This window comes from Gymnoscopelus microlampas (genome assembly GCF_963454915.1).
Source record: "Gymnoscopelus microlampas genome assembly, chromosome: 8".
NCBI lineage: Eukaryota > Metazoa > Chordata > Actinopteri > Myctophiformes > Myctophidae > Gymnoscopelus > Gymnoscopelus microlampas.
This window is the reverse complement of record NC_139945.1, coordinates 36,385,699-36,412,155: the sequence shown is the minus strand read 5'-3', so window position 1 is coordinate 36,412,155 and position 26,457 is coordinate 36,385,699. Positions and strand designations below refer to the sequence as shown.

Sequence of the window (26,457 nt, the reverse complement as noted above, 5' to 3'; positions counted from 1 at the left end):
TCAATCAAAGAGCTATTTGTTAATAAATAAAATGTGTTTGCTTATAGATTAAGTGTTCTCAAATAAAAACGTTTTTCAAATTCATTTGAAGATGTTGCACTTTGCACCACAAGATATTCGTCAAAATATCGGTAATTGCCTGGTGGTCTAGGACATTCCAAAAATCCTAAAACTTGGCATTGCTCGAACTTCAGTGACTTCGATGTTATGTTTGGAACTGTAGTAAGACATGTCTTCTCATGAATGAAACAACCATAATCATACTGTAGCTGGATGTCAAGTTTTGCAGCAATTATAAATATGTGCCAGCATTTATGTTTTAGCTTTGGAAAGATCACAAGTCAATATGCAGACCGCTTATTCGCTCCCATATGTTTCAAAGCATGCTAATTACAGTGGTTAAAAAACAACTACAGGACAGTCTCTGAATTCCACATTTATAATTTCAATAATGTGTTCTGTCTGTTCTTTTAATTGCTTCAATTCTTGAAGTTTTCTTTTTTCTGAAGTCATAAAAAGTTGCAGTCAGTGACTGTTTCTTATTTCCTACCAAGTTCTTCTGTTAGCCAAGAATGTGGCAGCGTGCGTGACTAAAGTGTATTAATTACATACAGTGGTAGACAACGTACTCAACCCCAGTAGTGGTCATGTATAACTCAGCTACAAGTGAAAGTTGCTCAGTCAAATTTGTACTTATTCATGATGCAGTTTTGTACCACCGCTTATTAATGTATATTGTCTTCTCCACAGAGTGCCCCTCAGGATACTACGGCCCAGACTGTTTGATGCCTTGCTTATGCCACGCTGACGCCAGCTGTGACCCACAGAGTGGACGCTGCTCCTGCCCGCCTGGCAAAACAGGCCCTGACTGCATCACACGTACGTAGGGCAACCATTCCCAGCCTGTAGGCCCCCAAATAATATTAGCAAAATACTTTAATGATAATTTAACATTAATATTAAAAGAAAAGATATTAGTCATTGTGTCATTGTGATACAGATGAATAGGTTAGTTCCATTGATCCAAGCCGGAACACATCCGATTAATTGATCATTAAAATAAACGTAAATAAAAGCACGCATTCCACCCATCTAACCACTTTTTTTCAAGATTTTAAAGTGGGCCGTGATCCATTAAAGGTTGTGAACCGCTGACATAGGGACTTTCTTTTTAACCACAGCAGGTAGTCTCGTGTAGCCAGACGATCGGATATCTCTGCCTACCGATACATCTGGTGACATCTAAATTCATAAATAAACAAACCTACCCGCCTACTGCTTTGGAAACCAATACTGATACCATCCCAATATTCATGATTGGTTCTGCAATTCTGTTATTTTTTTCATCTGCTAATTCACACAGTTTTAGCCCCTACAGTCACCAGAAGTATCAGTAGGTGGAGACCTCTGATAATCTCGCTACGCAAGACTAGTAGGTACTAGTATGTGATTTAGGTCATTGGTTCTCAAAGTGGGGTCCTTTGGGGGTACCAGGGGTTCCCCAGCCAAATTAGTTAATATAGCGTCACAATCACTTTAACCATATTTTATACTTTGGCTTTAAAAAAAATAGCAGATATACAAGCCCATACATACCACTTCTTGCCGTGCTATGAGCTTGTAGATCTGCACATTTTTTTTAATCCCTGGCACAAAATATTTTTGAGATGGGGGGTACATATACATATCATTTTGGGGGTCCTTGACAAAGTTTGAGAACCACTGAGTAAGGTGACAAATCAGTGAAGGTATATGTGGTCTTTATTAAGTCCTGTGGATGCTATGCCTTCTAGTATTGTATCCGTTTTTAAGACAATTTTGTTATTAAATGTGAGTAGTGTGTAATTAATGTTTTCTTGATCTCTACAGCATGTGAACCTGGTTCCTGGGGACAGGATTGTGTCAATATATGCCAGTGTGGTGACAGTTCTCTGGGCTGTGACCCTGTTACCGGCCGTTGTGTATGTGAGGCTGGCTTCACCGGAGACTACTGTGAAAAGAGTAAGAAATCTTATTAGGAAAGCATTCAAATAACATTTCTCAAAATCTTTCAAGCTTTCTGTAGATCAGTTTTAACTTATATTTTGGTGAATGCTACCCCCTAGTGATGAGTTCCCATTAGGACATACAGCACTTGTTTCTTTAGTTTAAAGTACTGACTTGCAGCAATTTCATTTGAATAATTCAGTTAAATTAAGCAATTATGAAAACTGCAATCCATTACTTTTTTGTGTGAATAAAATATTATTTTGACCAATCTGTATGGTAGAGTTTGATAATACAATATAACACAAATGTGGTGATTTTCCTTGGTCTCCCTGATATTTTATTGAGAAATGTAGATCCTGTGGTCAGGTAGGACCACTGCTGGTTAACAGGTCGTATTGCATGATGCTCAAAAGTGACTGAGTTTGAATGGGAATACAGTGGGACATTGAAGTTGCGGATTGCAGCTTTAATGAATTAATGAATTAATTAAATGTAAAGACTGGTATGAAAGTGGGCATTGTGACAGTTTCCGGTTGGTCTCCCGAAGATTAGAATCTAACCCTTTTTGAAGGATGCCTGTGTTGCTGTGTCAGTTTTGAGCTTGTCGATATGCTATCAGCAAAAGCCTTCCCCACAATAACAGAAAACAGAAAAGACACTAGTACAGAGCCCTCCGGATTCCGGTCAACCATATAGGGCTTAAGAGGTTAAAAGAGATGAATTCTTCTTTCAGAGTGTGTGAATGGAAGCTATGGGCAGGGCTGCGCCCAGAGATGCCACTGTCAGAACGGAGCTCTGTGTGACCATGTCAGTGGAGCCTGCACGTGTTCCCCTGGATGGGCCGGTTCCTTCTGTGAGAAAAGTAAGTTATGAAAAGAGTTTCTTTAACCTCTTATGCCTGACACCGTCGTACAATGAAAATAGCAGGTCAACAGTTCACATTGCGGTCCATTGTGAGCTTGTAGACCTGAGCTTGTAGACCTGCTATTCTCGCTACGCAACACCACTGTATGATGTGTATAAGTTCATACAGAGTAGCCCGTGGCTATCTTTCAGAATTTTCGCCTATTACCACATCCCCAAAATAGGGACACCAGGGCTAAGGAACTTGCACACTGAGTCCTTATTTTTCGTATCCAAAGAAAGTATGTACAGCCAACTTGCACGCTGAGTCTGATGCATATTATTAGTTGCAAAAATGTCACAGAACGAAACAAACAAGCAGTGAGGAGGATTGTGTGGTCCTCTCAATGTCTGTACACAAAAATAATAAGAGAATTATTGGATGCATCCTGAGATCGCGTAAAGAGCAAGGAGAGTTTCACCCGCTGTTCAAGGATCTGCAGGATTATTGCGATTTAAATGTTTATTTCAGTGGTACACTTCCTACTGGCGCAACAAAATAAGACCACCAAATGTGATCCTATACAGCGGCTGTCAGTAGACACACACACACACAAATGTTTTTTATTATTGTTTTTTTTATTGCCATTCTAAATTTTTATCATGCATCAGAAGTGTGCACTAGACAATGAGTTTTTCCTGAATCCATAGGCTTCATTCTTCAGAGTACAGCCTCAGTCACTGCAACATACAGTACAGACAAGATGATGTGAAAAACATCAAAAACTTTTCGGATGTAGTGTGTAAAGGTGATTGGCACAAGGTGAGGTTGTATTATTTTTTTAACGTGTGGCTATTTCGGATGAAGAATACAGACTCAGTGTGCAAGCTCAGTGTGGTTAAACTTATATAGCCCCCTAGCCATTGATCTAATGTAATTCCTCAGTGCACCCTTCATCCTCTGATGCATTTGACCAAATGAAATGTGCCTACACATTTATTTTGATAGGCTATGATTCCTAAAAAGTGAGATACTGTTTGGTGGAGCCACCATAATGCCTTCATACTGTAGTTATGTGGCACATTTTATAACCTTTATTATTTACATGACATTTGAAGCAATTCAGTGACAACATTATTCAGATTGCAATGGATAGACCAGAAACTTTAGCATTCTATTTTCTACCTCCTTTGGATGTCCTGCTTTGAGAAAACTAAGATATCTAAAGGTCAAATTGTAATTTCCATCGAGTTCCATCCTAAGAGAAACCAGATATAATGTTCTGTAATACGTACAGTATTTACCTGAAACTCACCTGACACTTATTCTCCCATTAACCCATGAAGACTTGAGGCAGATTCTACAAAATGCCTTTATAAAATGCCCAACTAGGGTGTTAATTTACAAAAAAAACACACAAACAGTTATATATACAATATATTATATACAATATGGAGAAGAGAGCTTTCTGCCCGACAGCAATGATATTATCCACATAGTTGATGCTCAGTTTTCTAATTTCTAATTCCCTCTCTGTGCCCATTGCCTCTAGAGGGAGCTATAGGATCGGCTTCTGCTTATAATGTACAGCATGAACCATCAGTAATCTAACACAGACAATCAAACCACAACAATTGTGTTTTAAATTATAATAGTTTACATTTTGGGACAGCAAGATTTATATTTTATAATCGGCATATGAACAAATATGCATTTATGGTGCCGTGGCACGGCAAACCCTTTACTCTCTCTGATGCTCTGCTTATCACTGTGATATTTTATTATTTATTTGTTTATTAAAGACATACCGTACCATCCCTCACAGAGTCTTAACAGCATAATGGATTTGATCTTGATCATGGTCTTTTGACTGGAAGTGGTCTTATTGTTATTACAAGGTGTGAGATTTACTGTAAGTGTACTACCAGCCCTGGAAACTCATACCACCTCAGCCGTGCATGGGGGACACCGTAAATCACTGCCGTGTCACATTAGAACTAGAGCTTCACATCCCTAGCCATAACAGTGTAATGGCCTCAGACGCAGACGTCATTCTGATTGGACGTTGCCGTGGAAATAGGGCTATCGGTCGGGCCAGATTCTGTTTTTTAAAGGCCTTTCCCCCTAAAACAGAGGTGTCCAGTTTCTCAAGTCTTCCACGGGGCCTCTTCCCTTCAGGAGTAGTCAGGAAGGGGCCGGCTCAGTGAGGAGGACCAGGTCCTCCGACTATGTCTGTCTGATCCACAGAATTGAACCGGATAGAGATGGCGTTCCCGTTTAACCATGTAAACCCCTATGTACTTTGTTGTACATCAGATAGCAAAAAATGCCGATCTACAAGCTCACAACCTGTCACGTTGTGAGCTTGTATTGTAGTTAGGCTATGTTTTTGCCAAATATTTTCACCTATTATGATGTGTCCAGAATAAGGACGCTAGGGTTCATGTGGTTCAATTAGCATTCATGAAGGGCAGTTTGGTTTGGCTGCATGGCACACAGGATATTTGGCATCAATAGAATTGTATCAGCGATAGATAAAGTAATTCATGGTCATAACAATTGGGGCTTTGCATTATTATCATTGGAAAGCTGATATGTTGCCATGGCAAAGGCATCATTTAACTGAAAAACCCCCAGGATGAAAGTTTTAAGCCAGTCTAGCAGAAAGAAAGCAGTCAAAGGGCTGACATTGACCCAAAGCTCTTCAAACGTTAGTTCAATTAATGTGCGTCATGCTCTCTTTCTGCTAGGCTCTCTTTGATGTTTGCATCAAAACAGTTCAGCTGCTCGCAGCTGCCCCGGTAAACGGTCGCCAAACTTCCGCAATATTGTCAGGGAAACGTGAGCGTTTTGTTATCGTTGTCTCGACCTTATTCATTGTCTCACAGTCTTGAGTGGCACCAGGAAGTTCTATTCTGCGTTCCTTCTATCCATTCTAATTCTGTGGTCTGCACTCCCCTGGCTGTGTGGTCCCCGGGTCTGCTTTATAGGCTGACAGCAGTGGCTCTTACACAACCAGGGATCTGGAAATAATCCCGCTGTCTTAAAGAGCTCATTTAGAGCCGAGATGGAGACTCTCAGTGATGGCACAGTGTGTGTGGTAGTGGTGGCGGATTGACTCCTCCATGCCTACCTATAAACACAGGCTGCAAAAAAGAAATGCCTGAACTTTGAAATGCTGGCGGGCCCAAGGCTAATATTAGATGACTTATTGCCGGTATGTGGTTGAAACGGAACCCCTCTGCCCCCTGCTGGTGCAAATGAGTATAGTCTTCTGTTTTGAGAGTGGAGCCACTGTACACCATACCTACTGTGGTGCTGCTCATACTGTACTGCAGAGGCAAAGAAAAAAAAGAATATTGGACGTTTTGAAAAAGTATATTTCTGTGGTATGTTTTCATATAAATTTATGCCTTCCCTAATAAAAAAACGGGGTTGTTCTTCCCGCGGCAGTGATAGGATGTCTAACTTGTCACTATGTCGTCAGTAATCGTGATGTTGATAATAAACAATGAAGCAGCACGGCCGCAGAGTTACAGCGCAGCCAGATTAAGATGACAGCATCATCAATGGGTGAAGTCTAAACCACTATAAAGGCAGCAGAGACAGACGTCATGCTGTCAGCCCGGGAACACAGCGGTGGTGCGGGCCAGAAACTGCTGAGCACGAGGGATGATTTCCCCAGTAGAAGAAGCCTTTAAGGGAAACTCCACAGGAGGAAGGACCCGTGTACATCATCTTGCAGTGGTGGACAGAGTACATTTACTTGAGTACTGTACTTTAGTATAAGAAAAAAAATATATATATATTTTTTTGTGCTAGCTGATGACTTTCACTCCGCTACATTTTTAGAAATAAATATTTTGAAATATTTGGACTCCACTACATTTCTAGGAAGGGACTCTTGTGACCGAAACATATTATTTATATTACTTAAATAAATTAGGAATTAACCACTTGAGCCCTTTTTTAAAAAAATGTTATAGCCGATGTGCAAGCTCACAACGTGAACTTGTAGATCTGCTATTTTCCCTTTTTAAAAAATTCTGATGATTTCTGAAAATTTACTTCGGGATTTGTAGTTTTGAATAATTCTTTTTTAATTGAGCGTATACTTTGTCCACCACTGACACCATGTAGAATATATACACAGTGGTAGGGCTGGGCAATTAACCGGACATATATCGAAACCGATATTTGTGAACCAATAACCGACTTAATTTTGCTCATGTAGGTTAATCGAATAATCGAGAAGCAGGCTTTTTTGTTTTTGTTTTTAGAAGATTCTTTATTTCAAAGAATCAACACGAAAAAAAATCTTGTAGATCCTTTTTAATAATCAACTAAATAGATGAGTCTGATTAAGAACATAATATTCTTGTTGTACAATGTTGGTGTACACTTTACACACACTCATACTTATCCCTTACTACATAACTTCATGCACATCTCATTTTACACACATACACATCTCAAGGACTGCAACGTAAACAAGCTGTCACCTTTTTTTGCGTTTTATCTTTTTGATTATGGTGGGCCATGTACATGTTATCTATATGTGTTTTACTATCAAAGATGTCAGTCAATCAAAAAAGTGAAATAGTGAAAATCTACAAGCTCACAACGCGTCGCATTGTGACACATGGTGAGCTTGTAGATCTGATATTTCTTCACTATAAAAAAAAAGAAAGCATAATCGTTCATTAATCGTAATCAAGACAAAGGTTTGAAACAACCGTATTGATTTGAAGTCATAACTTTCAGCCCTACACAGTGGCATTTACAATGCACCAAATTGTTGAACATTTTCCCCATTTCCACACTTATCTCACTCCCATTTTTGGTCTCCCTGTGATGGCATTGTGCCACGCCTCCTTTCTCCCTTATGCTTAATTCATAGCCCACTTCGTTGCACGTGACACCGGTGCGCAGAGGAGTATAAATCAGGCTTTACACAAACACGAGAGGTAGTATGTAAATGAGAAGGGCTGCTGCCCACGGAGGCTATTGGAACAAGAGACATATAGGAATTGGGACGGGGCCAAAGCCATAATCAGCTCCAGATTTGCCCACACATAATAACAGCTGAAAGCAGAAGAGAGGGGATTTGGAAGGGAGAAATGTCAACCATATCTGTCAATCAATCAAAGGGCTTTGGCAGAGCAAGAGTAGCACTCATGTAAATACATTCCAGAATGGAGGTACGTGTTTTGCAAAAATACTACCATTATGCTCGTGTTAGGCTGTGATCCCTACAACTGTTTGGTGACAAATTGAGCAATCAAAAGAAGACAGTGAATAAACAGAGTCATTCTTTCCTGCTCTGGTGAAGTCATGCTTGCAGACAATATTTACATCCCGGTAGTGGAAAGGCCCATTCATCCCCCAGCCTCTCGCTGAGTCCTTCTGGATGGCAGGCACTGTGTTTACCAAACTCACTGAGTGTCTATTGACTCTACACACACTTAAACAATCTCTAGAACCCCGCCTTGAGAATGGGAAACAGACTTTTTGTGCTGGCGGTTCTGCACACCGGCAATGATAATACACTAGGAGTGAGCACACTCACACATGTACGCACGCACGCACGCACACACTTGCGTGCATGTGTAGTGTATATATATACACATGCATATGCAAATGCCAGTCGGTGCATGCGAGTTGCGTGAATGAAAGCATGGTGTATGTCCATGAAGGCATCTGCACTTTCTTTGCACACTCCCAGAGTTAAATTAACACTGATATTTTTACTGTGTATGTCTACAAATGTGTGTGTGTGTGTGTGTGTGTGTGTGTGTGTGTGTGTGTGTGTGTGTGTGTGTGTGTGTGTGTGTGTGTGTGTGTGTGTGTGTGTGTGTGTGTGTGTGTGTGTGTGTGTGTGTGCGCGTGTGTGTCTGGGGGGGCACAGTAACCTGGCTTTGTTTTGCCTTGTGTTGCCGGGGCCTGTGGGCCCAGCAGGTGCTCTAATTACCAGCGTTCTGTGCGCCCCCCTCCGCCGCCCCCCAAAGGAGAACGGCCCCCGGGCCGCCGGGCGACTTTGATGTGGCCCAGATACGCTGCACATGTGGGACATGAGCTCACTTAACGAACGCAGACGCTCCGCAAATGAACAGCCGCAGCACGGTACTGCAATTTGATATTGGTATTTTCGGTAGGTGGTAAGAGAGAGAGAGAGAGCGGGAGAGAGAGAGGGAGGAGTATGGGGAGAGAGAATAAAATAAAAAAATAGTTGGCATCTGAGCGTTTTCCTCTCCTCGTGTGTGGAGCTGCCAGTCCTAACCATTGGGATGTTTTATCTTTGGCCCACAGTGTGCCCGGACGGCTTTTACGGTCTTGACTGTGGCCAGATGTGCGAGTGCAGGAACGATGCCCGCTGCCACCACATCACAGGAGCCTGCCTCTGCACCGCCGGCTGGGCCGGACCACACTGCATTCTGGGTAATGGAAGCCACATCATTAAAACGGGGTGTGAGGGAGGCCCTCTCTCTGCAAGCCCATCACGACATCCTCTCCTTAAATACAACTGCAATGTGTTTGTGAACAATTATCTCTATAATGAGACATTGCCAATGACTTTTTTTGTTTTAGGGATGGGTAAGGGCGGGGCGGGGCGGAGGGAGCGAGGGGAAGGGGGGACAACAGTTCCCTCGGGCAACGATGGTTAATTGGGGTCTATTCTGGATAAATACATCCACGTGTTTATTGGGATGAACATCGGGAGAGGGAGGACTTTACATGGAAAGCTCTTATAGTCGGGGCTGGGCCCATCAGTGTTAGCATGCCGAAGGTTTCCTGAGAGCTTCATGCCCTTGTTTTAATGAATCCAGTGAAATGCCCTCTAAAAGTTCAGAGTCTGTCATTCTGAAGTCTTATTCAAGGCGCTCCTTTCGCCACAGCCCGTTTTGCGGTCCTGATTACCATTGCCAGAGTCAGCAGAAAGCCACTAGCATGACTTAATGACACGTCTCTGTCATTAGCTGGTTTCCCTCTCTCTCTTTGACTCAAATGTCATCGCAGACATTGATCATTAGGGGAAGTTCACGATACGTGCCCAGAAAACCCAAAAATGCCCTAAAAATGTCAGCTCTTTTTGTTTCTTCCTTTCCTCCATAAAGTCCTCTAGTCTGGCTAAATCAGCATGGATATACTGTAGCCACAGTGCATTGATTGTGAGATAAATGCGTGTGTGTGCGCGTCTGTGCGTGTGTGGGCGTGCATGCGTGCCTGTCTGTGTGTGTTCACCCGCGTGCTTGTATGATGCACTTGGACGTCCGTCGTCCATTCACTTTGTGTGTGTGTGTGCTGTGGGTTGTGTGTTTGGGCAGGCTGCCCGGAGGGTCTCTTTGGCGAGCGGTGCAGTGAGACCTGTGTGTGTCAGAACGGTGCCAGGTGTGACCACGTCACCGGCCGCTGCAGCTGTACGGCCGGGTGGACGGGTGCCAGCTGCCATCAGCGTGAGTAGCTCATCACTCAGCCCCATAGAAATCCAAAGGAAAACAGTGACAACAGCTCTATGGCTCACTGTCCCTACGCTTTAACACAGGGCCACTTGAGGAGGTTCATTTCAATAAGGATGCCCTTTCATGGACACGCTGACACACATCCTCAGTGTTAATTTAACTCTTGAGAGTGAACAAATGTAACACATTTGTTCGCTCTCATTTGTTCGCTTTCATTCGCTTACATTTGGTCGCACTCTGAGTCTCAAATGGATGCATTACATTAACACTGAGGATTTTACTATGCTATGTCATAGATACAGTATGTGATAAATATAGCTTTTGACATTTTCTGATGCTCCCATTGACCCATTGCTACAGTGCATGTAGTGTAAGCTATTTGCTAGTGATTTCAGTATGTTCTTGGAGGGATGGGGAATTGTTTTCAATGATCTATCCAAACTGTTATTACATATGGAAATGTATGTCTGTTACATATGGAAATGTATGTAAGTCGGACAATAATACATTAATAATTCATATTCATAATTGCAATGTTATGTGGCCTTTTCACATACTGTAAGCTGCTTTGTCTTCTTATCCGTTAACCTCCTGTATCATCCTGTGTTTGTGTTTAGCTTGTCCTGCAGGACAGTACGGTGAGGACTGCTCCCATCAATGTCTTTGCCAAAATGGCAGCTCCTGTGACAGCACCACTGGCCAGTGTTCCTGTTCCCATGGCTGGACAGGAGCAGCCTGTGAGCTGGGTGAGTTGTCCTCCTTCTCTGGACGGTACGTCAACCAGAGCTCTGACTGACTAGCACCACTTGACAGGATTAAAGCTAAAGTTTGAGGCACATTGCTATTAGGATCATATCCCACACACAATGTAATACCTTGAAGTCGAAGTCGTACATGATAGTTTTTCTCAGGCTTTCAAATGTGGACGTTTCGGAGATGGTGGGTAGAGAGGCTGTCTGGGAATCGGAAGGTTGCCGGTTCAGTGTACATGTGTACACGTTGAGTACCCTGAGCAAGACAATTACCTCGTATCAGCTACCCACCTGTGCTCATCAGAGCCATCTGAGCCACCATCAGCTGGGCGAAGCAGTAAAAGCAATTTCCCTCCCCCCGGGACCAGAAAAGATTCCCTTTCCCGTACTGCATTTGCTGTGATGGTGAATGTTAACTTTGACAAAAAAGAAAGAAAGAAAAAAGTCTTGTCACATACTCGTGTCTGTACTGTTTGACCTGAGGTGTCCCTCTCCTCTCTCCTAGAGTGTGAGGAAGGGCATTACGGGGAGGGCTGTGCCCAGAGCTGCAGATGTACCAACGGAGGACGATGTGACAGAGTGACAGGGCAATGCAACTGTCCTCCTGGCTGGGAGGGCGAGCACTGTCAGACAGGTGAACCTCTAAATATCCTAGCCTTAACCACTTTCAACCTGGCACCCCTACTTTGGGAATGTTATTATAGGTGAGGTTTTGCTACCTTTTTTCAAAAATAGCAGATGTACAAACTCACAATGTGTCGCAGTGCAACGCATTATGAGCTTGTAGATGGTCTATTTCTTTGTTTTTTTTGCAGAAAATACCAGATTTTCATTCAGCCTTTCTTTTTTCTAAAATCTGTTACCGGTATATTTGGCACCATTGTGATCAACACCATTGTGCTATGAAGTACGAATAAGACTTTAAATGTGTTACTACTGCAGACCTTATAAGACATAACAGAGATAGATCGGCAGTGCAACGTAGGTGTGAGGGCCACGTAGCGGACCGAACCTCTAATACGTAATTATGTCCCTTTGTGTAAAAAACACAACAGATCAAATTGATCAACTAATAAATAAATCAGCTCTCACAGGTATATCTTTCTGTTCTTTTCTTATTTCTATTCTCTTCTTTCTAATGTTATTGTATGTTAGAAATATTATTCACTAATCTTACAAAAACATTGATTAAACCGTAAATCCCCATATATTGAGTACCCTGATGTCATCAATGTGACATCACAGTACTAGCATCATAGACTGGCCTGGACTCCATGCCTAACGCGGAACTCCATATACTGTATAGGCATAAAAGGGGCCTTTCCGTACAATGAAGAGCTATATGTATTTGGTGGCCACTTCTGGAGCCAGATCTTTAATCATAATATGTGGAAATTTAATCCAGAGACCTTCTCCTGGAAGAAGGTTGAGGTCAAGGGAATGTCTCAAAAGTATACTATGTGCTGTTGCGCGGTGAGAGATCGTATCATCCCCTTTGGAGCATTCAACACACCTGATGACCTGTGCATCCTAGATGTAAGACCTACACTGAATGCAACGTTATGCAAGGTAGCTGTTCTTCAGTACGGTCTGGAATGACTAAAAAACACTAGAAAGGTTCATGCGCTCAGTGGATGTCACAGACATGTCGTCTGTGACATCAGATATCCGATATCTGATATCCTCATGCCCCCCTCTTTGTCATCCCGCCAAGGGGGGTCCATACATCAGGTTGGGATCACTGATCTATGACGTATTATGTATCACGTATGACTCCATAGTTGGCAAATGATTTAGCTGGATTCCACAGACATTGATTTCCATTATAAAATTAGGTTAAATATTTCAACCTTATCTGACCGATATACCCATGGGCATCAGGCATCTCCATATATGGGCATAAAATGGACACGGACAGACGGATAAAGAGATCTCCATATATGGCAGGCAGGCAAACTCACTAGAAACTAAAAGTGATAAGGGACACACTTTGTTCCTTATTTTGTGAAATCAATCCATGACACACATCTTACAAATTGTGAACCACTTAAACCCTCTAGAGTCTAGAGGTCCAGTTTACTAGTAAACTGAGCCTAAGTTGTCTCTACTTTTCTTTCTTTTCCTCTGTCTACACAAAATATCTTCGCCAAAAATAGCTGAGAGCAGGACGTCGGCCGGATTGCCAGTTCATTGTTCCCAATGGGCAATCGTTCAGGCATCGGCCTATAGTAGCATTTAATTACTAAGCACGCTACAAGTGACAACACTATCAAGCTTACAGCAAGTAGCTGTACAGGAATATATTGACATGTTGGTTTGGGTTAACATATGTTTTGTATTTTTGCTGGCCTGTCATGATTTGAGCCATATCGCCTTGCATATAGTGCAGTATTTATCTGTCTCTGCTGTCAGCTCCTTGTAAATTTACAAGTGAATAATGCTAACCGGAATAAAAAGAACGGCTGGGCCATCATAGCAGTTATACAGTATGCTTCATCATTTATATAGCAATCCATTATTTTCTCTTTTCATATATTTATGGAGAACACTGAGCTTTGTTATAGGGTTGGGAACAGAAAATACCACTGTTCAGTCAGAGAGCTTAGTTACCTACCTATAAAAAAGTCAAGTCAATATATAGCGAAGTTTTGATAAAGATGGAGAAATATAATTTTCTTCTTCCTGGAAGTTGACGTTGCGTGTTGTTTTTCCGGCCTACAGCCTGTTCCAAGGATTTCCATGGTGACAGATGTGAGCAGAGGTGTGACTGTGTACACAGTACCAGCTGCCATCATGTCGCAGGCCGCTGTGAATGTGAGCCAGGCTGGAGAGGACCCAGGTGTGGCAAACGTAAGTGTGTGTAAGACAGTGGTTGTCAAACCTTTTTATGTCAAGGATCCTCAAATTGATATGTATTTGGTCGTGGACCCCCCATATGTTTGCGCCAGCGAACTCCGTGCAAGATTTGCATATTTTTCATGAAAAGATTTTTTGAAAATAGCCAATCTACAAGCTCACAACACATCACTATGAGATGCGACGAGAGCTTGTAGATCGGCTATGTAGGCGATGTATAATAGGGTTAAAGTGGTTCAGATTTTTATGCTATATTATCTAGTTTAGCTGGGGACCCCTTGGAACCACTTTGAGAACCTGTGGTGTACGAAATACTAGTCTTCTCAAGCCAGACAACTCTGCCACAAATCTTCAAAAATTATAATCTTCGAATGTCTGTAACTCGTCATCCATTTGTCATTTCCGTTCACTAAAATATATTTTAAAGTATATTTTTGAATTTCCATTTCTGCTAAGCAGCAAACTGGACAGTGAACTCCTAGATCTGCTATTTTCACTATAAATGGGGCTTAAGTGAAGATTTTGTGATAACATGGACAAATTTTAATGGATTTCTTTCTTCTGTCGTCTCGCAGCCTGCCTGCCGGGGTCATACGGTGCTTCTTGTGCCATTCGGTGTAAGTGCCGGTCTGGGGTATCCTGTCACCATGAGACAGGGACCTGTGGCTGCCCTCCGGGACTGACGGGGAACGGCTGTGAAAAGGGTAAGAAACAGAAAAAAGTCCATTCTCCCTATTTGAGATTATGATGCCGTTACCTTGAATGCAAATGCATGGCAGGGTTATGGACGTGCACTATTCCAGAACCATTAAGCAACCCAGCCAAAGAGTACTGCCAAACTGAGAAAGAAAATAAAACAAAACTGCTTAATTTACCGACCCTTCCAAGGGATCTGTTCACCTGAGTCAGCGCTCTCACTGCTCACTTTAAATGTCTTTCTAAACAATTTGCGTGCACCTAAATAAAACAAATATAATTGTACGGTTAAAATAAATACCACTTTACCCAGAAGACCTGAGTGATGGTGGAGACTCTCTTATCCTGGAGGACAAGGTCACTGCTTAACTTCAGCGGCTGTACATCTTGATGATGTGTCGAAGGCAGTTTTACAGTCTCCTCTAAACGCTCCACACAGGAATGATCCTGACTATTGAGCCTTTGGCATGTGGCTCATATTGCTGTCATGGCTTTTAAACTATTGAAAAACAAACCACTTTGATGCAGCCACTACTCGCATAAAGACAGAAATGCATCATGGAAGAAAGTTACGCACCCACAATTATTAATGTTTATAAAATTAATAATTAATAATTATGATTCCTTTCAACCTCCTAAAGATTAATATCGTAGTTTGATTCCTTGCCAGGAAATGCAGCCCACGAAAAAAAAAAAATACCACAACCATTTACCCCAGTGAGAGAGGCCTTTATGTTGGCTTTCATCGTGCATCTGTTTTGGCCATATTGTACTTCAAATACAAAAGCATGGCTAAAATGATAAGCCAATCATTTTTGCCGGATTCTGTAATTATTCATGACTGTTCATCAAAATGTTTAAGGTCTTCACAAACCAGGGGCGTGACGAATAAACAGTATGAAAATGGGAAGTAATATTTTTAGCATTAAACTATTTATATAATGTAGATCTATGCCTTTATTCGTGGTGCGAAGAAAGATTACGTCGCTTTATCACCATCTATTATTTGCGTTCTGTGTGAATGTACTCATGACTGAAAGAACAGTTTCATATAACATATTTTCGGGAAAATTAAGTGCATGGACAAAAAAACTGACAACATTATTTGTTTGGTCATTTTTGCATGTTCGACCTGTTGACTATTTTGAAGTAAAGCCACCAGTCTTGACTGACATGTTTCGGTATCGCCGATACGCCACAGTTCTTCAGTTATTCGACGTGGAAACTACGCTGTGTGATACAGAATTATACGAAATCAATTCCATTTGCTGCTCTACCCTGTAGGTCTGTGTAAGAGCAGGTTTACGACTTTACCCCTCACCACCCTCTCTCTCAATCTCTCTCTCTCTCTTTTTCCCTCAACCATCGACCCACCCCCCCCTCTCCTCACAGGCTAACTCCCCAGACATCTGATAAATGTTACACTCTGGTTGCCAAGTAAAACAGAAGGCATTGTTTTTGTCTCCTCAGCAGCGGATAAGGGCTTTTGGAAGGCAGACATGCATAATGACAGCGCCGTAATTGCCTCTTTAGTCTGGGGTCCTTTTTCTTATCTGTCCCCCATGCTGCCTACTGCCGAGTACCTCAGTGCTGCGCGCACTCGCACACACACACACACACACACACACACACACACACACACACACACACACACACACACACACACACACACACACACACACACACACACACACACACACCACAAAACAACATGTTTGGTTCACAGATTTATCTTGCTATTTATGACTGATTGTACTTCTGTCTGTGGGCCACATTCATTACCGTGACAGTATACACAGTACAATCCAAATGGACCTGTGAGGGTCCATCTGGTTACATTTTTGTACACTCTCTGAGTTACAAATGGTTAAATAAACACTGAAGATTTTACTGTGTATGTACTGTACAGTATGCATGTGTGAAGAGTGCACGTGTGTGCGTGTGCGTGTGCGTGTGCGTGTGCGTGTGCGTGTGCGTGTGCGTGTGTGTGTGTGTGTGTGTGTGTGTGTGTGTGTGTGTGTGTGTGTGTGTGCGTGCATGTGAAGCGATTTGAAAGGGGATGAGGTTGGCTGATGACATTTCTCTCTCTTAGCTGCAAAATATAGAATGCTTTCTTGTTTAAGGACCACTCCTAGTAAATCATAATAATACATTGGTAGCCCTGCCACAAAAAAAGATGTAACATAATGTTAGATTTCCATTGTCTACTAGAATAACAAATAATGAATAATGAATTTCTGTTTAAAATGTATGGGAATAAATTAGATGGTTGTCTTTTATTTAGGAACATTTGCACTTTAATTGCTAAAACATGTTGTTTGGCTATAAACACCTGTTGTTTACAGCCAGATGCTAAATGTTTAAGATCAAATGCTATTAATGTGCCCATTATTGGTGTGGTGAAATAAAACTAAAAAGTTGGCTTTAACTCTGGGTTTAGGGAAATGATCAGGGGATAGAACAATGTACTTCATGCCCACTATCTGTGTTAGATTTGGGGGGAGATGGTGGTATGGTGTGACTATCATTAATATACATATTTTGTTAGCCTGCCCAGTTGGGATGTATGGACAGAACTGTACCCAGCTGTGCCAGTGTTCAGGAGACCAGGAGCAATGCCACCCTGTCACTGGAAGATGCTCCTGCCTGCCAGGCTACAATGGAGCACGCTGTGAGCTACGTAAGTATAACAGAAGCACACTGTACACAATAATGCAGATCATTTTAAAATGGAGCTTTATGTCATTTAATTTATTTTCAGGGTTTTCTATATACAAAAACAAAACTTTTACTTCTTATGACAAATGGCAAGACAGTTCATTATTTATCATAGAAGATACTTTTTTTCCATCGGGCACAGAATGAACCACTTTCAATCTGGTTTCCCTATTCTAGGCATGTCAATGTAGGCAAAAACAGGTGTCAAACCTTTTTTTTCAACATCTTCAGAAATTTGGAAAATGGCCGATCTACATGCACACAATGCATCGCACTCATCATATGACAAAGTATATAGGTGTTTAAAGACCAAATAATATTTCCTCTTCCTCAACTCATTCTTTCTCTGTGTCTCTCTCCATCCCTAGGATGTCGAGAAGGGACTTATGGACCAAACTGCAAGTCAAGATGTCGCTGCATCAATGGTGGTCGCTGTGATTTCAAGACTGGAGCTTGTCAGTGTCTACCTGGCTTCATCGGAGCTAACTGTAGCTCAGGTAGCGACCAATATTATCAGATATTGTATGTTTGAAACTATTACACACAGACACTATCAGGACACCTTGCATTTGTCTGTACTGCTTATTCCAGAGTAACTTTCATGTCAGTCCTACTGAATGTTGACATTATGTCAACATTCAGTAGTTTCCTTCCAGTGTTCAATAGTTCTATGATGGGAGAAAAAGATCAAAGCAATGTGGCAGTAAACAATATAATAACAGTATATTGTGGCTGGCGGGTGGAAACCTTTGTAGACCTATATCCAAAATGGTTACTTTTCAGTGTACAATGTACAGTAGTGACTATTAGAGCTTGTACCTCACAAGCTCTTTTTAATCATTTTCGTTGAGAAAACAGAACAACCAGGTGGTCATATAAAAATGGTTAAAAGTAGTTAAAAGTATCAATGGTGCTCACAGAATAAACAGGATCAGACATGAGATCCGGGCACCGTTTTTTCTCAATACTTTTCATTGGTTCAATGTTTATACAATTTCACTTTCACCTTCAAAATAGATCTGCTATTTTCGGTACTTTTACGTGACCCTCTTGTGTGACAAACTGCTGTAGGGGATTCATTTATGAAAAAAACAGAAAAAAGTTGGAATATGGAGATACAAGGTTTTTTGCCTGTCAGCAACAATATGGACAGTTTCATAGACAAGATATCTACTCCATTAAGTAGCCTATGAACCACCACAGAGGACATCCCATGAGGTCTGCACAGTGAAGACATCATGCAGAGCTCTCCTGCGGTATGTGGTGACATTTCTGAAATGTTTATTTCTGCAGGATGTCCACGGGGTTACTATGGGAAGGACTGTGGCCTGCTGTGCTCCTGTGGGGAGGGCGGACAGTGCCACCCAGTGACTGGGAGGTGTATATGTGCTCCTGGTAGGATAGGACAGTCCTGCCAACAAGGTATATGGGCATTGGAGGCCGAATCCACTAATGTCTAACAGCGACATTCCGCAATGCTGTCTCTTGTCATGACATCTTTTACTGAAATGAAATACCCCCGGGGCAGTTAGACATTTCATCATGAGCTACTAATCAATATCTAATCATTAAAGTTACCAAAAATAGGTACAGCGGGCAAACTCTTGAACCCACACCTCCTCTGTTGTGTTGACACTGAGTTACTGTAGATACAGACGCCAACAGGCACTATTTGCCTTAATGAGCTCATCACAAATGAACAGAACAACGGACAAGTGGGAAAACATCTACAGTACATTAGGGGAAAAGAAGGGTGTATTTTCAAGATTCTATTTTCCACTGTATATTTAAGTAACAAATTCTCTGTTTCCTCAGTTTGAGGGGCTCTGATGATCAGAGAGTTGATTTCCTGGGGAACATAGGCGGTTGTCTGGCCTCCTAATCTCTCCGTTTATCAGCAGTTCCATTGGACTGAAGAACGGGAGTTTCCATGGCTGCCTGAGCTAAACGCTCCCTACTACGTAGTGCGCCTCAAATGTCTGTGGACGTGCCACCACTTATGTTCTGCTCTTGTTGAATGTTTGGAGAGGCCTATTAGTAGCTCGTTCCCTGTGTTCCGTGTCGATGGACTTGGCAACGAAACAAATAAATAAACAGGGGAATCAAAGAAGACTCGCTTATTGTTTCTCCAATCTAAATTACCCAGAGAAACATGATTATTCTTTTATATCAGTGCCAAATTAGACCACTTTGCCATCTCACTAATGAACTGCTGCCTAAATAAACTTGAATGTTAGTACATTTTGTCTGTGCATGGAAGCGTGTGTGTGTGTGTGTGTGTGTGTGTGTGTGTGTGTGTGTGCCTGTTCTTGCTTGTGAGAGTAACCATGTTCCTGCAGTGTGGGAGTGCTGAGCTAGGGCTGGGGATATGACTTCAAATCAATATCATGGTTATTTCAAACTTTTGCCCCGATTACGATTATTGTAAAGAAAATAAACAGTGAAATAGCAGATCTACAAGCTCACAATGTGTTGCATCGTGACATGTTGTGAGCTTGTACATCGGCTATGTTTGTACGGCACCATTGAACATCAAAGTATAAAACAGGGTTGGTGGTTAATCGGACTAATTGATTTAGTTGAATATATCGTTGCCTTTTTTTTGGTGTTGATTCATATAAGAAATCAAAACACATTCAAACAAAACCCTGCTTCTAGATTATTTGATAAACCTACATGAGCAAGATTGAGTCGGTTATTGGGTCTACATTTATGTTTGGATATATTTTTGGTGAATTTCCCAGCCATATAGCTGAGGCCTCGTCATGCTCGTCTCTTTCTGACGTTGAGCCCGTCTCTGCTGTTGCTCCAGCATGTCCTAGGGGGCGCTATGGCCTGCAGTGCAGGAACACATGCAGCTGTCAGAATGGGGCGTTGTGTGACCCTGTCAATGGGACCTGCAAGTGTGGTCTGGGCTGGACCGGGCCTCGCTGTGACATAGGTACGTGTTTTGTAACTCTAGTGGTTCTCATAACTATTTTGATAGTATATTGTTTTAGACTGATGCTAGGTTCTTGGTTTACCTGTGAATTTTCAGAATTTTGTCAGTAATTGTTTTTTTACAGTTAAATTTGAATGAACTGTCAATAGTAAGTAATTTTAACTTGTCCTTACAACTCACAAGTATTGTGTGTGTGTGTGTGTGTGTGTGTGTGTGTGTGTGTGTGTGTGTGTGTGTAGCCTGCGCACAGGGGAAGTACGGGCCTGACTGTGGGTTTGATTGTCCATGCAACAACAATGGAACCTGCGACCGCGTCAGTGGCAGCTGCAGCTGTTCTGCTGGCCACTATGGACACTCCTGTCAACACAGTACGCTTTCCTTTATTACGCTTTATTTGATCTGTTTATCACTGCCTTAATGGACAATGCTACTTTATTTAAGCGCTATTACTACAGAGGTTGTAAAACAACTTTGTTTTTTAGACCTGTTTCAATGTGATAATATTTGGAATGAAAATGTATCCCTTCATCTGTGTTGAAAACACCTGTCATGAACAGGATTGAATTGGTCCAGAATACACTAAACCAATGGTTCCCAACCGTTTCTTGACCAGGGCCCACTTGAAAATCTCGAAAGCCCACCCATCTAACCACTTAACGTGGGCATGTGTAGAGCATGTTTATATTAATAATCAATCAATCGATCAATGGAACTATTTATCGGTATCATAAAAACAAAACATTTAAGGTAATTATTATTATTTTTTTATGTTTTTACATTAATTTGTTTATATTAATGTTATATAAAGTCTTAACAGTTTTTTTCAATTATTTGGGGCCCCACTTGCAATACCCTCACGGCCCACAAGTTGGGAATGGCTGGACTAAACACGGATAAACTTGATTTGTTGAAGGATGTCCGGCCGGGTTTTTTGGAGCGAACTGTGCCCATCCCTGTGACTGTAAGATGGGGCAGTCATGTGACCATGTGACAGGCCGCTGTGTGTGTCCCCCAGGATACCACGGATCCCAGTGCCAGAGACGTGAGTATACTGATCGGCCCTAGCAAATATACAAGCTCATAGTGCGGAAGAAGAAATCGTGAAAATGTGTGCAAATCTTTGAATATATATTTTTCTGAGCGAACATTTGTAACTCAAATATTTGGTTCTAAAAAATATATATATTCAAAGATTTGCACAAATTTTCACGATCATTTTTTTTTAGCAGATCTACAAGCTCATAGCGGGCATTCGGTGCCGTGCTATGAGCTTGTTCATCTGCTATTTTTTAAGAGCCAAAGAAATCTAAAATGACAGAGATGCGTTCCCGGATTGAATGGGTTAATTAAACAAGCATTTTGATTCAGCCTGTTTGCGTTTAATGTTTGTTCACAAAGAGGTCAAGATTGGGTAGTGACTGAGGAGGAGAGTGGGAACATCTTTATTCTTTAAAACTAAATTGTTTTACAAGTAGTCACATACAGTAATAGATCTAATATGCAGATCTACATTGGTTACTGTTTTTGTTTTGTTTTGCTTGACCACAAATATCAAGAATGTTATCCAGACATCATGTTGTTTAGACAGGTGCTAGGTTTGATGTTTAACTGGTATCCTAGTTTCTTTGAGCCACTACATTGTTCTCTACTTACCTTGGCTGTTTGCCTTGTTGTTTGTTGACAAGGGTTCATGCTTATGCTGCATACTTGCACTTGTAACTCGCCCTGGATATAAAAGCATCTGCTGAACGCCTAAATTGTAATATTGAAGAAAAAGTGAGCGAGAGAGAGGACTATTCTCGAAGAAAGAGTGGGCCAGGTTTCAAACCCTTGTAGACCTATGCATGTGGTATACACATTAGCTAGTCTTGGATACCAAGAAACCCCACAAGTTATGCATCTGTTAGAAGCACATTTATGTAAGCATGAACATATACCTGCATGAACAAGACATGCATGACAAAATAACAGCCAAGACAGGCAGACAGACAGACAGGCTGGCAGGCGGGCAGGCAGACGTGGTTATTTGATGAGAGACAGGTGTTTCCTGCCTGCTTAATGCATTCCTGTTGCATCCCTGTGTCCTCCCGCCTGCTACGAGGCTCTCAGCCACAGTGTGAGGGCCTAAAAGCGTGTCCTCCCGCCTGCTTGGAGGCTCTCCGCCACAGTGTGAGGTTCTAAATGGCCACTTCGGCCCCAGCAGGAGTTATGACTGAGCACTGACTGTACAGCAGCTGCAAGATAGCCAATGACTCCACCATCAAACCTGACCTGTGTGCGTGCGTGTGTGTGTGCGTGCGTGCGTGCGTGCGTGCGTGCGTGCGTGCGTGCGTGCGTGCGTGCGTGCGTGTGTGTGTGTGTGAGGAGATGTGTGTGCATGTGTTACCGTTGCATCTGTCTGCCCATGTTTGTGTTTGTATGGGGTGGTTGGGCATTTATATTTGTATGGACATTTTGTCTGTGCATGCATGCAAAACTGTGTGTGCGTGTGTGTTTTTAGGATGTGAGCCTGGGAGGTTTGGATTGGACTGTCAACAGTCATGTGACTGCGTCGGGGACGGACCATGTGATTCAGCCACAGGAAGGTGCCTCTGTCCCCCAGGAAGGACAGGAGACAGATGTGAAAGAGGTACAGTACATGCCACCATTGTCTCATAGCCTGCCATCTTTCAGGTGCTTAACATGTTAGCCACTTTCAACCTGGCGTCCCTATTTTGGGCATGTCATTGTTTTTTACCCCCCCCATAATATTATATAAACATAATATTTAAATATTATGTTTATTATATAATGTAGCTATATTAGCTAAATAATGTACAGTTATGAACCAAATGAACCCTTACAGGTCTGTAACTGCGAAAGTGTACAAATGGAACCAAATGGACCCTTACGGGAGCATTTGGTTCCATTTGTACACTCTCAGAGTTATGGGGGTCTGTGGTCTAAATGCATACCAACCTGGGGGTCATTTAAATTGATTGATACCTTTTTATTGATCATGAAAAAAAGCATATGTCACATTTAACATACTGTACCACCACTATAATCAAAAGGATAACGCAAAAAAGCTTACAGCTTGTTTCCATTGCGGTCCTTTTGCAATTAAAATGTTTCAGAACCACTGACAAAGATGATGTATTTTATTCCCTCCTTCATCGCTCTCTCTCTCTCTCTCTCAGACTGTGGTAGAGATCGTTTTGGCCCCCAGTGCTCCTTGTCGTGCCAGTGTTCCCACGGGGCCCGGTGTGACGGGCGGAGCGGACGCTGCCACTGCCCCCTCACCTGGCTTGGTCCCACCTGTAGCGATGGTAAACCTGAGCTCTCCTGTTGCCTATAAAGCCGAATGTAGCATGAACACACACACAGTCGCACACACGCACGTGCTCTTTCTCACACACACACACACACACACACACACACACACACACACACACACACACACACACACACACACACACACACACACACACACACACACACACTCCTATAAGCAGTAAAGCTGAACCAGCTTTGGTGAAATACTGTGTCAGTAAGTGAGTGAGGCTGAGCCCCATCGCTCTGTGTGTCTCCCTGTCTACCTCAATAGTGGCTCCTGTCTCCTGACAGTTATTTTAATCTGCACTCAGCAGGTTACCAGGCTTCAGGCTGTCTCCGTTTCCCCCCCAAAAGCCAAGCTCACGGGAGACCTGCGTAGCAGTTTACTTCTCTTCCCCAAAACCCCAGAACATTTGCTTTTGATTTTCCCGAACGGTGCTGAATGTCTTCTTGGGTCTTTGTGTGCTTTTTTTCTCCTTCCTCTCAGGATTACTGGAGCAGATCCCAGCAGCAGTGAACTCCTCCGCATCCCAGCGGCCCAGGAGAAGAGCAGGCGTCAAACACACATAGCCCAGATAGAGGCCCTCACTCCTAAAGCACAGGACCTGCTTCACCACTGCATCTTCGCACTGAGATCATCTTACAAAGGAACCCAAGCTGATGCTCATATGAAGATGTTCTGGGGAAACTGGAACCAGGCTTCCAGAACTGAGACTGGTGGTGGTGTTACGCAGTCAATGGACTTATAAAGAGGCTCTGGAAAGACACTTTTTTTAAAAATCCGAAACGTACATTGGAACAACTCCATGTACCAGGCGAGGTTTTTCACAAGTATCTTAGCAATATTCAACAAACATATGTCTGTCATAATGGGAAATGTACAGTGTAATTTGCACAACAGGAAGGTATCTGGATTTATTTACATTTACGTTTAATGTAAATAATACTACTCCCAGATACAGTACCTTCCTGTTTAACCAGCAATCTTGTAAAACATGATTTTCTTCTCCAGTGTGATTGCACAGTAACATACATGGTGTTTTCTGTTGCCAATTCCTTTCACACGTAAGGAAACAATGGAAATGGAAGTTTAACCATTTAAGCCATATTAAAAAAAATAATTGTATTTTATTTTTAAAATGTTTTAATGTGTGAAAAGCCAAAGTAGGGATGTCGGGTTGACAGTGGTTAATCAGTTGTTGGTCATAGAGTACCATGCAGTTTTGCCAGGGGGTTTCCAAAATTAGGTTCAGAAATATGCAGATGATATACAGTATAGATTTTTGTTACGTTGAGTGTTGATTTAACTGGGATTTGACTGGGTACATAATGACCTGTAGAGATGTGTGATCCTAATGAACAGGGACATTTCAGAGTAACAGGGACATTGCAGTGGGACCACCTCTACACTAGGAACTTCAGAATTAATTTTCAACAGAAAAAGTGTCATTGAATTATCCTCCCCATACAGTACATAATCTGCAAAAAGAAAAACAAATCACACAAGCTACTAATTTCTCTTTACTCTGACATGAAACGAAAGGTGATGAACAAAACGTACAGTAAAGTCAGTTTTATTGGTTGTCTCTCTGAATATCAAGTAGCACAGCACACATTGTCTAAATCCTTACCACTCCATTTTATGTCATTCAATACCATCACACTGATGTCACGCAAATGCATTTTTATGCTGATATCATGTACACTACAGTGAAAATATTGTTGCTAAATGATTTCCTTTTACAGTGTGTTTTTCATTTGACAAGTAAATGTTGCCATTCAGTAAGTCGACGTTTTTTAAATGTTTTGATTGTTCTTTTCTTCTCAAAAGTATAGCACTAAGAACATGTCCTTGTCCTTAGGCTTACTGAAAAACCAGAATTATTCCAAACAGATGTTTTAGGGAAACCCAGCTATGTGGGCCGGGCCATAAAAATTGACTTTCAACTTCATCATAATCCTGTGTATACTGGATTTATAAAATATGACTGTGGTGAAATAAAGCTGTGCATGCATCCTCCATCTACAAATCACTCCCACATATTGGCTTGGGATTTTGAGCAGACATGGGCAAGCTTTGCTCCTCGGCATTGCAAACGTTCTAAATTAATTGGCATTGATCATACAGTAGCGTTTCCTATGGCAGTGCACTGCGCTGTGCACAGAGCACTGTAGATGTTTTACCATATTAAATCTGATAGCTCTTTCAGGTATGTGAATATCCATTCAGGAGCAGATGTAGAGCTGGTTACATTTTCAGTTGAATACATATAAATTGACCTTGATTTTTGTGCACCTGTCCTTGGTTATGAATATAAAATATTTCTATATTTGAGGCCTTTGGACAACATGATCATGGTCTGATTATGCCCCGTACCACTACTGCTATCATTTACCGGTACACGGTACATGTAAATATAATGTAAATAAGGGTGTGTGATTATTGTAAAATTGAATTTGTATTGTATCTCAGGTCAATATCTACTATATGACTCATAATGTACTGTACCTTCTGCCTAATGGCATGCCTATGTAAATGGTGCTATTTTGATAAACATGAGTTTGATACTTTTGTTTTGGTCTACATATCATTTTCTAAGTATATTTGACTATATTTGACTAACATTATTTTCTTCTATGTGTGACCAATGACCATGAAGTAATGTTTTCATTGTGGGTTGGAAAATCATATCGGTTATAAGAATGTATCACTTAATCCCTATTTTATACTGTATTCAAGCTCAGCCAACATGTGAGCCACGTTGTGAGCTTGATCTGCCATTTTTGAAACAACATAGTGTTTCTCAGCGGGGGCGGTGCAGTCCCCCAGGGGGCATACAGAGATGTTTGGGGGTGCTGGAAGCAATATTTTTTAAAGGGGTGTTG

General features: G+C 41.8%; 1 protein-coding gene across 1 annotated transcript in view; it reads left to right on the top strand.

The window, feature by feature from the left end:
- egfem1 (EGF-like and EMI domain containing 1) overlaps positions 1–26,074 on the top strand; it is a gene marked incomplete at its 5' end in the record, with an annotated part of 90,356 nt that extends 64,282 nt beyond the window's left edge. Inside the window, 18 exons of the mRNA XM_084065497.1 lie at positions 751–879; positions 1,870–2,001; positions 2,723–2,851; positions 9,143–9,271; positions 10,159–10,287; positions 10,911–11,039; positions 11,551–11,679; positions 13,767–13,895; positions 14,477–14,605; positions 17,146–17,277; positions 17,684–17,812; positions 18,609–18,737; positions 20,128–20,256; positions 20,496–20,624; positions 21,170–21,298; positions 22,757–22,885; positions 23,436–23,564; positions 24,059–26,074. Of these exons, the coding sequence (XP_083921623.1) occupies positions 751–879; positions 1,870–2,001; positions 2,723–2,851; positions 9,143–9,271; positions 10,159–10,287; positions 10,911–11,039; positions 11,551–11,679; positions 13,767–13,895; positions 14,477–14,605; positions 17,146–17,277; positions 17,684–17,812; positions 18,609–18,737; positions 20,128–20,256; positions 20,496–20,624; positions 21,170–21,298; positions 22,757–22,885; positions 23,436–23,564; positions 24,059–24,141 (2,282 nt within the window). The 3' untranslated portion in view covers positions 24,142–26,074. The remainder of the gene's footprint in view (positions 1–750; positions 880–1,869; positions 2,002–2,722; positions 2,852–9,142; positions 9,272–10,158; positions 10,288–10,910; positions 11,040–11,550; positions 11,680–13,766; positions 13,896–14,476; positions 14,606–17,145; positions 17,278–17,683; positions 17,813–18,608; positions 18,738–20,127; positions 20,257–20,495; positions 20,625–21,169; positions 21,299–22,756; positions 22,886–23,435; positions 23,565–24,058) is intronic.
- Positions 26,075–26,457: the final 383 nt, after the last annotated feature.